This window comes from Electrona antarctica (assembly GCF_951216825.1).
Source record: "Electrona antarctica genome assembly, chromosome: 19".
Lineage (NCBI taxonomy): Eukaryota > Metazoa > Chordata > Actinopteri > Myctophiformes > Myctophidae > Electrona > Electrona antarctica.
This window is the reverse complement of record NC_136800.1, coordinates 8,762,940-8,777,812: the sequence shown is the minus strand read 5'-3', so window position 1 is coordinate 8,777,812 and position 14,873 is coordinate 8,762,940. Positions and strand designations below refer to the sequence as shown.

The window sequence follows — 14,873 nt, the reverse complement described above, 5'->3', positions numbered from 1 at the left end:
TACTTCAACAAATATGTCTGTTTCTAATATAATTTACTAATTTGAATTAATTTCTATTGTCATGGATTATGTAGTAGGCGTATAACACTGTTCTGGTTTTGTTATGAGACATTTCCATATAAGAGCCAACAATTCCAATTTGTCATGCATGTATTTCTGTACTGTAGGTGTTGAATGTTGAAACCGTTTTGTTAAGTTGCTGGTCTGTTTGTTTTCTATGTTGGTATTTATGTTCAGGTGTAGGCCTATTATAGTTGTCTCCACCAGGCCGAAGGCATGGGGAGAGAGTATGTTTTGCACTCCGTCCGGAATAAATCCCACCCACCCTTTTTTGGCCTGTTATAGCGCCACCAACAGGTGGATTTTTGCAAAACACATTTTTGGAACAAAATGCCTCAAATCATCCAATTGCCATCAAAGGCGTAAGAAGAAATGGCACCCTTTTCACATTGGCCTATTATAGCGCCACCAGGAGGCCACAATAACCTACCTGACCTGGTGGAGACCTGTGCCCCGAGGGGCACTTTTTCTAGTTTTAAATCTGTATTTGGTTTGCTCTCATGAAAATAGCCGATCTACAAGCTCACAACAATTCGGCACACACACACGCACATGCACACACACACACAACCAAAAGTTTCCACTCACCTCATGTGCCAATAACACACACAGGCACATAAGATGAGTCAAATGATAAAATGTAGATTGTAGAGGGAGGGAGACTGCAGGGGGAGGGGCTTTTCATAATCATCATCATCATCATTATTCCACCAACAAGAGCATAAAAGTGTCAGAGATCAGACATTGAGAGAAACAGACAGATACAACTTAGCAGGTATAGACTAACAGACTACAACCATCTTCTGTCGTATGTCCTTAAACCTTCAGCTCCGTTGCAGCAAGCCAGTCCAGTGTGTCATTGTCTAGGTCAATTAACCCACGATCACCATTCGGTGGCCGGTATATGGGGCAGCTGGTCAACTACAACCATAATAATAATAATAATCATCATCATCATCATCATCTTGACTATGAGGGTGAAGAAGATACCAGTTATAGTGGCATGCATGCTGCTGTTTTCAACTGTTGATGTCCTGGCACAGGCCGGTAATGCTCCAGCTAAAGCTTTAGGTGCGTTTGTTTCTATTTCAACAAGGCAATTCAATGGGTTTTACTTTTTACACAAAACAATAGGAAACAACATTATAAAAGGACATTTGAATTCAGCAAAAAGGAAGAAGTACAGACGAGTTAGGCAATTCTACTGCCTCATCTGCCCTGGTTTTAATCACGACATAATTCATTTGTCGTTGCTATTTATTTTTGTTGTTATTCCTATGCCTGCATGTGTGTCTCATGTGTCTCTTTCTCACGCTGTCTTTCTTTTCCAGGTCCTACGGAGTGCTGCTTCACATTTCGCGCCGCACGCCTGCCTAAGGCATACGTGGTGGCATACCAGCACACAAACCTTCACTGTGCTAGCTATGGCGTTGTGTGAGTATTGATCTACTTGATCTTCTTTCCCCTTCCCCTCTTGTCCCCCCTTTCTTTTCTATGGAAACAACGATACGATGGGAACTATGCACAAAAACTAATTTCACCCACTTGAAAATCTGTGATGGGACAATGAAGCTGATTCTGATTCTATTGGTGCAGTTAAACTAATCTCACTTTGAGAGCACTGTTTTCACACAAGAGTCAATATAGACTGCCAACATGTCAAACCAGCATGTCATCTACCAGTTAATGTGGAATATAAGGGACATATTTTGGATGACGAATGACATTATATTGGCCAATAATATGGATACATGTTGTTTTCCATTTCTCAAAGATAAATAAGGGAGTCTTACAATATGGCGTACAATATGGCGTCTCTACTTTGGGTCTTTTTATTTTTATTTTAAAAGTTAAAATAATAACAAAATAGGGCTTAAGTGGTTAAACGTGTATTCATTTAGGCCAATTTTACAACAACAAAAATCAGCAGTAGGCCTACAATACTGTACATAATTACCTGTGCTTACATCTTTACACTCTTGTGACCCAGTGAGGAATTAAACAAAATGTAAAATACCTGAAATGACAGTTATTGAATGATCTATCGACAGTCTGACCAGTTGGCTGTTTTTAGATGACTAGGCGACTACAATCTAAAATGCAACACCTTAAGATGAAAATCTTCTCACTATCTCTGTCTGTTCTAGATTCAAAATGAGGTCTGGTACAATGATCTGTGTAGACCCAGCTCAGAAATGGGTCCAGGATATCATTACCTATATGGACGATAATGGACATGAACGGAACCACTACCCCATTCACTATAACCTGGAGCCAGGTCTGGAAACATTCATTTGACTCTCTCCATTATTATTGTTTTTATTGTTTTATTTTCAATTTTTCACAAAATACAGATCCCCCCCACAACCCATCCCCCTCACCACATACAAACCCACACACATAAAAGACAGCACAGTTAAAGCATAATTCAAATAAAGATAAAATAAAATACAAAAGAATAATGAAACAAGAGACATTAAGACATCAATTAAGTAGTTTCTAGAAGCAGCTAGTAGATCTAGACTATAGATCGCTGTAAATAACTAACCTATAACATATCTGATACAGGTAAGTACAATATCTTTCCATATAATTCAAATAGGTTGCCAAATCTTCAAAAATAATTCAAAACCTTTAAAATTTTACTCTCTCCGTATTCTAGCCAGTTGAGCAGTCTTTGTGATTAACGTTAACGATCCCAACATTCATGCTGTTACCATCTTGGTCCAATATCGAGGTCCACCGCGCCTGCTCGGTATTTCTACGCATCAGTGTTGATTTTGACAGCAATTTTTTATTTAGTTTTAGTCCTAGTCTTTTGACAAAAATTCCATTTAGTTTTGAACACCTTTTACACAAAACAATAGGAAACAACATTATAAAAGGACATTTGAATTCAATAATAAAAGGAAGAAGTACAGATGAATCAGTACTGCCTAATCTGCCCTGGTTTTAATCATGACATAATTCATTTGTTGTTGCTTTTTAATTTTTTATTCGTATGCCTGTGTGTCCCTGTGTCTCTTTCTCACTCTGTTTTTGATATACAGGTTTAATGTTTGTTTTTCCTTAAACAAACATTAAACACGCCATTGACAATGGATAGAGTTTAATGTTTGTTTTGTCCATGTTTGTTTTGTCTGATAATTACGTCATCAAAGATGTATAACATTGCTAGTAACAGCGCCCCTCACTTCACACGGGTGTGATTTTGCTTTTCCAGGAGGTCTAACTGAGTGCTGCAGCCGCTATTGGAACAATACCCTGCAATACCTGCCTGTGGACAGAGTGGAGACATTCCACCGCACAAGCGTTCACTGTCCTAGGGATGGCGTTGTGTGAGTATTACAGCCAGTTACTCTCTCTTGTATTGTAGCTATAATTTTGGGTTGTATTGACAAACTGTCAGATAAACTCAGACATTAAATAATTTCTTTCCTACTGAGAATTGTATGGCTATAATTAAATTTAACGTATTGTGTGTGTGTGTGTGTGTGTGTGTGTGTGTGTGTGTGTGTGTATATATATATATATATATATATATATATTTATATATATATATATATATATATATATATATATATAGTTATTTATAACTAATTCATGCTTTTACTATGTCAAAATATAGCTGCAGGCAGCGATAACAGGGGCCAAGCAATAAGAAAACAACTGCAATATGCACAATAAGCCATAGAGACACTGAAGATGAGAGAAAGAAGACCATACAATTAACAAATGCGCATTTTTTTAGCTGACCGTAACCTAACCATAGTACAACTATACCTAACCTAACCCTCACCGGCATGTTAAACCTAACCTTAGCACAAAAAGCAGACTAGGCGCCTACAATCTAAAATGCAACACCTTAATGATGAAAATCTTCTCATCTATCTCCGTCTGTTCTAGATTCAAAATGAAGAATGGTGCAAGGATCTGTGCAAACCCAACTCAGGAATGGGCCGAAGATGTAGTTCGCCATGTGGATAGCAGACAGACCTCCCTGGACTCTGACCAGGACTCTGACCTGGACTCTGAAACATTTATTCTCTCCATAATTAAATTCTAGCCAGTTGAGCAGTCTTTGTGACTAATGTTAAACAATCCTAACATTCATGCTGCAACAAATCGTCTTTCCTATAGTCACTTAGATATTTTGATATGACTAAAAAGATTTGAGTCGACTACAATCTACAGATCTATCTACTATCTGCTATTTTCGGAATGTGACACCGCTGCTTGCAACCAACATAAAACGATAATTGCTGGTCAGTTGTCTCATATGTTTTCTTTTCATTCTGGATCATAGTGTCTATTATTATAGAAACTGTCATAGTTGTATTACATTGTAATAGTTTAATAATGCATTGTAACTATCATGCATTAGTCACAATAAATGGTCACTTGTTGCTTTAAATAGTGAAAATAATATTATATTATATATATTATATAATATATAAAATAATAGTGCATTAACACACAAATGCTACACCTCCAGGAATATCAATATCATATATTACAACGATGATAATTCTAATACACAATATGATCCTGTCAGAGTAGTATTATATTTGACCTTATAAGTCATTAGCTTTATAATGTGTGAGTATTGTTATAAAGCTAAATTAATGTTTATGAGATCTCTGAATAATTATACAGTGTTATGTTGATTATAATGCATTATGTTTATGGGCTTCATATAAGGTTATGTAATAATGTACAAATTGAAGCCTTAACACCTGCAAAAAATAATTTACACACAACCAGTTGGCTTTCTGTTTTGAGTCTCCAGTTTACTTTACTTTTGTGCTTTTATGTTTTATGTGTTCTGCCCTATGGACCCCCTTGTGAGTGTCTTGAATAAAGTTTGAATTGAATTGAATCTCCACAATCTTTGCTTCATGAGGAATGGAACAGTCTCTCTCTCTCTCTCTCTCTCTCTCTCTCTCTCTCTCTCTCTCTCTCTCTCTCTCTCTCTCTCTCTCTCTCTCTCTCTCTCTCTCTCTCTCTCTCTCTCTCTCTCTCTCTCTCTCTCTCTCTCTCTCTCTCTCCTGTTAAATTAAAGTAAAAAAAAAAAAAAAAGAATTACTGTAGAAACCAGAATTAAATGACAGTATATGATCAGTGGTAATACTTTATGTTGTTATGAGTGTTGAAATGCAATAAACATTTATGTTAATGATCAACTACTGATTTTGACTTCTGATACAATAAAAACAAGCATTTGTATTATTGTTTGTACTAAATTGCCGCATGTTGATTACTAGTTAATAACAAATTCAGGGGGCTCAAATCAAATAGCACAGAAAACCATATACAGTAGATAGATGAATCAGCATTAAATTACAGGTAAGAGCTGACATGACTTCAGTCCTGTGTAGTGACGTGCGCACACACGATCGCAGTACACACACGCACGCACACACGCACACACACACACACACACACACACACAACTGCATGTAACAAAAATATCTTGTGCAGTGCAGCGACTGCAATACTGCCCCTGCTCACGGCTGATCTCCTCCGTCCTCACTCGTGAACAAGACCCTGCAGAGATACTTAAACTCCATCACCTGGGGTAAAGTCTCATTCCGTATTGTGTCACTACTGACACATGTAACAAAAACTATCTTCAGGAAAAAGAAGGAAAGCAAAAGTACCGGTTGGACACATCTTTGGGTAGGTATTGGGTAACGGGACATATTTAGTGCCAGTCCGACAGAATCAAAAAGCAAAAGAGTAGGAAAAAATCACCACATAACACAGAGTAGCAAATAGAACTACAACTACTAGTACACTATGACGCCACCGAGTAGTGAATTTCAATACGAGGTCCCAGGGGGTCCCCAGCGAGATTAGTTAATACATGAGTAGCATCAAAATAAGTTTGAACCCTACATTGGAAGACAACAGTAAAAAAAAAAGTGTGGAATATTTCCATTTCACACTTCAGATGGGGCCTGGGGGTCATGTTGTCCCACCGCTCTGTTGTGTATCTTGTAGTGAGGCTTTGCAACCTGCACACAGTGCACATTTTACAGGACCATGAAACCATAAAGTCTTAAAATAAAATAAGCCAACCCATGTGGCTTCTCAAGGTGTGATGATGATCAGAAGATAACTCCTTCACTTCATGGAAACTATAGTGGTTTAACCTAAACATTAAATACAGAGACTTTAAAAGATAAACCTTTTCAAAACTTCTAGTGATTCTCAACTTGTGGGCCAGGGCCCATTGGAAGGCCAAATAATTGTAATGGTACTATAATATTAATACTTAAAAACCTTGAAAATGTTAGTTCATACCGTTACTGTTTTAGTTCCATGATTCAAGACAGAACATATTAATCTGAAAATCCAAGTGGTCAGATGGGTGGGCCTGAACACTTTTAAAGTGGGCCCTTTTGATCCAGAAAAGGTTGAGAATCACTGTTTTAGACCAACAACAAAGCTAGTGTTACTGTTAGGACCTATACGTGAGGCTTCCCCCATCGGTTCTTGTTTTCTTGTATTCGTTTAACAGAGGTTAAGGTAAGGATTAGGAATATGTTTAGGAATAGGCATTGTTTTACTGAGGTTTAGTTTAGGAATAAGGTTAGGGTTAGGCATGCAGTAGTTTTACTGAGATTGTGGTGCTACCGTTCCGGATTAGACCAGGGGCGAGCGTGTTTTGGGGAGATCGTTCTTGTATTCAGGACAGGAATATAGTACAGAATGACACTATCTAGACTAGGGTACGCGTGCCCTGGGTATACGTATACTGAGTGGCGAAAAACTACTTTCTGGCGTTGACAGCCCATACATACAAACACAAAAGTCCTATCCGATTGCATTAAACAACGTTAAACTCACTTTGCCACTCCATTTTCCACTCACTTTATGCATGCGCAATTGCACATAATTATACTCTATCAGGAATGCACTGATCAATATGGAACATTTTGGCAGATACCACTGTTTAAGATAACAATTTAGCTGATACCGATTATTTGTTTATTATTTCTTTGTGTTATTTCCTCAGGGACACAATTTCATCTTCATTATAAAATATAAACCATTCAGAATCTACAGCTTGTTAGACTGCAGATAACATCACACCAAGCCAGCACAAAATGTATGCTTATCAATAATAGATAGATCGGCTACTGCCATCAGTGATCTTTATTTGCAGTTTGCACATACCGATATTGACCGATAACAGGAAATATCAGGTGGTTGTATAGATTGTGTCAAAGGTCATGTTTCCCCTAGACACACAAATGACACGAATTTTGACCTGAAGGTCAAGGTTTATGAATCAGTCAAGTCTATACTGCCTAATCTGCCCTGGTTTTAATCATGACATAATTCATTTGTTGTTGCTTTTTTTATTTTGTATTCGTATGCCTGTGTCCCTGTGTCTCTTTCTCACTCTGTTTTTGATATACAGGTTTAATGTTAGTTTTTCCTTAAACAAACATTAAACACGCCATTGACAATGGATAGAGTTTCATGTTTGTTTTGTCACTAACACAAACATTAAATGCCATTAACAATGAACAGAGTTTTAATGTTTGTTAATTACGTCATAAAAGATTGGTAGTAACAGCGCCCCTCACTTCACTACAGGTTACTGAGGTTTAGTTTAGGAATAAGGTTAGGGTTAGGCATGCAGTAGTTTTACTGAGGTTGTACGTTTAGGAATACATGGTGGTGCGACCGTTCCGAGGTCGCCGGATTAGGGCCGATTCATACTCCTATTTTACCGCTGTTTCGGCGCTGTAGTGCCGAAATGATTTCGGCTGGTCAGAAATTTTCAGTAGCACCGAAGAGCCGACTTTAGGACGGTACCCGCCCCCCCGAACCTCAAATGACGTCACATTGTAGGCTCTACAGCGCCGAACCGACTTTTGTTCGGCTCTAAAATAGGAGTATGAATCGCGCCTTAGACCAGGGGCGAGCGTGTTTTGTGGAGAACGTTCTTGTATTCAGGACAGGAATATACAGTAGTACAGAAATGACACTACTGTATATACTAGGGTATGCGCGCAACATCATCATCATACCCGGAAGTTATGCAGGAACGTATACTGAGTGGTGAAAAACTACTTTCTGGCCTTGACATCCCATATATAAACACAAAAGTCCTATGCCACAAAAATGTGGAACACCATGCCAACAGTCATAAAGGAATGTGAATCCCTACTCTCCTTCAAAACCGCTCTCAAAACTGGCCCCGGTAAAAATGTGTCAAAGTCCCCCGCCTCCCCACTTTAAATTTGTATGTCACTAAATGTTCTGATGAATTGAAAATGGAGGGCCGCAGTCACCCCAATGTAACAAGCCAATCCTCTTAGCAGTATTTGACCCATGTTTTCCTCCAACTGTGCTTACTCTACATACTGTTAATAATAATTTCAATCAATCAATCAATCAATAAATCCAACAAATCAATCAATCAATCCAGTGATTTAAGGGTTGAGACAATTCTTGTTTCATGAGGTCATGGGGTTCTATAGCCTCATTAGCCTGATCATATTTTATCTGTTCATTTTGTAAAACACACATGCTCATGCATACACACACACACAAGTGCACGCATGCACGCTTGTGCAGTGCGCAAGTTTCCACCCACCTACACGCATGTGGCAATAACACACACATAAGATGAGTCGAATGATGAAATGTAGATTGTAGAGGGAGGGAGACTGCAGGGGGGAGTGGCTTTTCATAATCATCATCATCATCATTATTCCACCAACAAGAGCATAAGTATCAGACAGAGAGAAACAGACAGATACAACTTAGCAGGTATAGACTGACAGACTACAACCATACTAATAATACTAATAATACTCATCATCATCTTGACTATGAGGGTGAAGAAGATACCAGTTATAGTGGCATGCATGCTGCTGTTTTCAACTGTTGATGTCCTGGCACAGGCCGGTAATGCCCCAGCTAAAGCTTTAGGTGCGTTTGTTTCTATTTCAACAAGGCAATTCAATGGGTTTTACTTTTTACACAAAACAATAGGAAACAACATTATAAAAGGACATTTGAATTCAGCAAAAAGGAAGAAGTACAGACGAGTTAGGCAATTCTACTGCCTCATCTGCCCTGGTTTTAATCACAACATAATTAATTTGTCGTTGCTATTTATTTTTGTTGTTATTCCTATGCCTGCATGTGTGTCTCATGTGTCTCTTTCTCACGCTGTCTTTCTTTTCCAGGTCCTGTGGAGTGCTGCTACTCATTTCTCATTTCACCACGGCTGCCTAAGGCAGCCGTGGTGGCATACCAGCACACACACCTTCACTGTTCCAAGGCTGGCGTTATGTGAGTAACTGAGTATTGATCTACTTGATCTTCTTTCCCCTTCCCCTCTTGTCCCCCCTTTCTTTTCTATGGAAACAACGATACGATGGGAACTATGCACAAAAACTAATTTCACCCACTTGAAAATCTGTGATGGGACAATGAAGCTGATTCTGATTCTATTGGTGCAGTTAAACTAATCTCACTTTGAGAGCACTGCTTTCACACAAGAGTCAATATAGACTGCCCAAAAGGAAGCACGCACATCTCAGAATATCTCAATAAAGTTTCCTGGGAGCTGATATACAGTGTGCGGACAACCCTTCTTTCTCATTGTCAATATAGACTGCCAACATGTCAAACCAGCATGTCATCTACCAGTTAATGTGGAATATAAGGGACATTTTGGATGACGAATTACATTGGCCAATAATATGGATACATGTTTCTCATTTCTCAAAGATAAATAAGGGAGTCTTAAAGTGTTACAATATGGCGTCTCTATTTTGGGTCTTTTTATTTTTATTTTAAGTTAAAATAATAACAAAATACAAAATAGGGCTTAAGTGGTTAAACGTGGATTAATTTAGGCCAATTTTACAACAACAAAAATCAGCAGTGGGCCTACAATACTGTACATAATTACCTGTGCTTACATCTTTACACTCTTGTGACCCAGTGAGGAATTAAACAAAATGTAAAATACCTGAAATTACAGTTATTGAATGATTTATCGACAGTCTGACCATTTGGCTGTTTTTAGATGACTAGGCGACTACAATCTAAAATGCAACACCTTAAGATGAAAATCTTCTCACTATCTCTGTCTGTTCTAGATTCACAATGAGGAATGGAAGGAGGTTCTGTTTAGACCCAGCTCAGAAATGGGTCCAGACTCTCATTACCTATATGGTCGATAATGGACATGAACGGAACCACTACCCCATTCACTATAACCTGGAGCCAGGTCTGGAAACATTCATTTGACTCTCTCCATTATTATTGTTTTTTCTAACATTTTGGTTTTATTTTAAATTTTTCACAAAATACAGATCCCCCCCACAACCCATCCCCCTCACCACATACAAACCCACACACATAAAAGACAGCACAGTTAAAGCATAATTCAAATAAAGATAAAATAAAATACAAAAGAATAATGAAACAAGAGACATTAAGACATAAATTAAGTAGTTTCTAGAAGCAGCTAGTAGATCTAGACTATAGATCGCTGTAAATAACTAACCTATAACATATCTGATACAGGTAAGGACAATATCTTTCCATACAATTCAAATAGGTTGCCAAATCTTCAAAAATAATTCAAACCCTTTCAAATTTTACTCTCTCCGTATTCTAGCCAGTTGAGCAGTCTTTGTGATTAACGTTAACGATCCCAACATTCATGCTGTTACCATCTTGGTCCAATATCGAGGTCCACCGCGCCTGCTCGGTATTGCTACACATCAGTGTTGATTTTGATAGCAATTTTTTATTTAGTTTTAGTCCTAGTCTTTTGACAAAAATTCCATTTAGTTTTGAACACCTTTTACACAAAACAATAGGAAACAACATTATAAAAGGACATTTGAATTCAATAATAAAAGGAAGAAGTACAGATGAATCAGTACTGCCTAATCTGCCCTGGTTTTAATCATGACATAATTCATTTGTTGTTGCTTTTAAATTTTTTATTCGTATGCCTGTGTGTCCCTGTGTCTCTTTCTCACTCTGTTTTTGATATACAGGTTTAATGTTTGTTTTTCCTTAAACAAACATTAAACACACCATTGACAATGGATAGAGTTTAATGTTTGTTTTGTCCATGTTTGTTTTGTCTGATAATTACGTCATCAAAGATGTATAACATTGCTAGTAACAGCTCCCCTCACTTCACATGGGTGTGATTTTTCTTTTCCAGGAGGTCTAACTGAGTGCTGCAGCCGCTATTGGAACAATGCCCTGCCTGTGGAGAGAGTGGTGACATTCCACCGCACAAGCGTTCACTGTCCTAGGGATGGCGTTGTGTGAGTATTACAGCCAGTTACTCTCTCTTGTATTGTAGCTATAATTTTGGGTTGTATTGACAAACTGTCAGATAAACTCAGACATTAAATCATTTCTTTCCTACTGAGAATTGTATGGCTATAATTAAATTTAACGTATTGTGTGTGTGTGTGTGTGTGTGTGTGTGTGTGTGTGTGTGTATATATATATATATATATATATATAGTTATTTATAACTAATTCATGCTTTTACTATGTCAAAATATAGCTGCAGGCAGCGATAACAGGGGCCAAGCAATAAGAAAACAACTGCAATATGCACAATAAGCCATAGAGACACTGAAGATGAGAGAAAGAAGACCATAACAAATGCGCATTTTTTTAGCTGACCGTAACCTAGCCATAGTACAACTATACCTAACCTAACCCTCACCGGCATGTTAAACCTAACCTTAGCACAAAAAGCAGACTAGGCGCCTACAATCTAAAATGCAACACCTTAATGATGAAAATCTTCTCATCTATCTCCGTCTGTTCTAGGTTCACAGTGAAGAATGGTGGCCGGCTCTGTGCAAACCCAACTCAGGAATGGGCCCAAGATGTAGTTCGCCATGTGGATAGCAGACAGGCCTCCCTGGACTCTGACCTGGACTCTGACCAGGACTCTGAAACATTTACTCTCTCCATAATTAAATTCTAGCCAGTTGAGCAGTCTTTGTGACTGTTAAACAATCCTAACATTCATGCTGCAACAAATCGTCTTTCCTAGTCACTTAGATATTTTGATATGAAAAAGATTTGAGTCGACTACAATCTACAGATCTATCAACTATCTGCTATCTGCTATTTTCGGAATGTGACACCTGCTTGCAACCAACATAAAACGACTTCTTCTCCACTAGTCCCTCCCTAACAATTCAGTCAAATTTGTATTTGTTTAAGCAATTGCCAATATAGTCATAGTTTTAGTCATTTAGCATTGCTTTATTTCGTTTTTTATATAGTTTTTGTCAGTGAAAAAAGGTAGTCGACAAACACTTTCCATGTCTATAATGCATTCTAAATGCATAATTCAGTATTATCTCAATTTGTTTATAAGACTGAAACATTACAGTTAAGCCCTCAAAGGTAGTCATAATACTCCATGGCAATAATCACAACACAGTGACTTCACACAGTGAAGTATTGTATAGTGACTTACAAGGTCAAGTATAATAATACTTAATAAGTCTATTATTATAACTGTCATAGTTGTATTAGATTGTAATAGTTTAATAATGCATTGTAATTATCATGCATTAGTCACAATAAATGGTCACTTGTTGCTAGTCATTAGTAGTGAAAATAATATTATATATTATTTAATATATAAAATAATAATAGTGGAAAATAATATCATTAAATCAATGCATTAACACACAAATGCTACACCTCCAGGAATATCAATATCATATATTACAACGATGATAATTCTAATACACAATATGATCCTGTCAGAGTATTATTATATTTGACCTTATAAGTCATTAGCTTTATAATGTGTGAGTATTGTTATAAAGCTAAATTAATGTTTATGAGATCTTATAACAATACTTATACAGTGTTATGTTGATTATAATGCATTATGTTTATGGGCTTCATATAAGGTTATGTAATAATGTACAAATTGAAGCCTTAACACCTGGAAAAAATAATTTACACACAACCAGTTGGCTTTCTGTTTTGAGTCTCCAGTTTACTTTACTTTTGTGCTTTTATGTTTTATGTGTTCTGCCCTATGGACCCCCCTGTGAGTGTCTTGAATAAAGTTTGAATTGAATTGAATCTCCACAATCTTTGCTTCATGAGGAATGGAACAGTCTCTCTCTCTCTCTCTCTCTCTCTCTCTCTCTCTCTCTCTCTCTCTCTCTCTCTCTCTCTCTCTCTCTCTCTCACTCTCTCTCTCTCTCTCTCCTCTCTCTCCTCTCTCTCTCCTCTCTCTCTCTCTCTCTCTCCTCTCTCTCTCCTGTTAAATTAAAGTAAAAAGAAAAATGAATTACTGTAGAAACCAGAATTAAATGACAGTATATGATCAGTGGTAATACTTTATGTTGTTATGAGTGTTGAAATGCAATAAACATTTATGTTAATGATCAACTGCTGATTTTGACTTCTGATACAATAAAAACAAGCATTTGTATTATTGTACTAAATTGCCGCATGTTGATTACTAGTTAATAACAAATTCAGGGGGCTCAAATCAAATAGCACAGAAAACCATATAGATACATGAATCAGCATTAAATTACAGGTAAGAGCTGACATGACTTCAGTCCTGTGTAGTCACGTGCGCACACACGATCGCAGTACACACACGCACGCGCATGCGCGCGCACACACACACACACACACACACACACACACACACACACACACACACACACACACACACACACACACACACACACACACACACACACACACTACTGCATGTAACAAAAAATATCTTGTGCAGTGCAGCGACTGCAATACTGCCCCTGCTCCCGGCTGATCTCCTCCGTCCTCACTCGTGATTTGAACAAGACCCTGCAGAGATACTTAAACTCCTTCACCTGGGGTAAAGTCTCATTCCCTATTGTGTCACTACTGACACATGTAACAAAAACTTCAGGAAATCTTCAGGAAAAAGAAGGAAAGCAAAAGTACCGGTTGGACACATCTTTGGGTAGGTATTGGGTAACGGGACATATTTAGTGCCCGTCCGGTAGGAAAACATCACCACATAACACAGAGTAGCAATTAGAACTACAACTACTAGTACACTATGACGCCACCGATTAGTGAATTTCAATACGAGGTCCCAGGGGGTCCCCAGCAAGATTAGTTAATACATGAGTAGCATCAAAATAAGTTTGAACCCTACATTGGAAGACAACAGTAAAAAAAAAGTGTGGAATATTTCCATTTCACACTTCAGATGGGGCCTGGGGGTCATGTTGTCCCACCGCTCTGCATGTTGTGTATCTTGTAGTGAGGCTTTGCAACCTGCACACAGTGCACATTTTACAGGGCCATGAAACGACAAAGTCTTAAAATAAAATAAGCCAACCCATGTGGCTTCTCAAGGTGTGATGATCAGAAGATAACTCCTTCACTTCATGGAAACTATAGTGGTTTAACCTAAACATTAAATACAGAGACTTTAAAAGATAAACCCACGTGCAGCACAGCAGAGAGATGAGTGTCATCCTGTGGTTTATATGTGGTTTACACCTTTTCAAAACTTCTAGACCAGTGATTCTCAACTTGTGGGCCAGGGCCCATTGGAAGGCCAAATAATTGTAATGGTAATATAATATTAATACTTAAAAACCTTGAAAATGTTAGTTCATACCGTTAATGTTTTAGTTCCATGATTCAAGACAGAACATATTAATCTGAAAATCCAAGTGGTCAGATGGGTGGGCCTGAACACTTTTAAAGTGGGCCCTTTTGATCCAGAAAAGGTTGAGAATCACTGTTTTAGACCA

At 37.8% G+C, this 14,873-nt stretch overlaps 1 protein-coding gene across 1 annotated transcript; it reads left to right on the top strand.

Moving 5' to 3' along the window:
- Positions 1–1,031: 1,031 nt before the first annotated feature.
- LOC306943829 (uncharacterized protein) lies at positions 1,032–12,314 on the top strand (the record flags this gene model as incomplete). The annotated part of the gene is made up of 5 exons (XM_079530353.1): positions 1,032–1,107; positions 1,392–1,494; positions 2,208–2,338; positions 11,279–11,384; positions 11,905–12,314. The coding sequence occupies 5 exons, from the start codon at positions 1,032–1,034 to the stop codon at positions 12,062–12,064; spliced, it is 576 nt and encodes a 191-aa protein (XP_079386479.1). The 3' UTR covers positions 12,065–12,314.
- Positions 12,315–14,873: the final 2,559 nt, after the last annotated feature.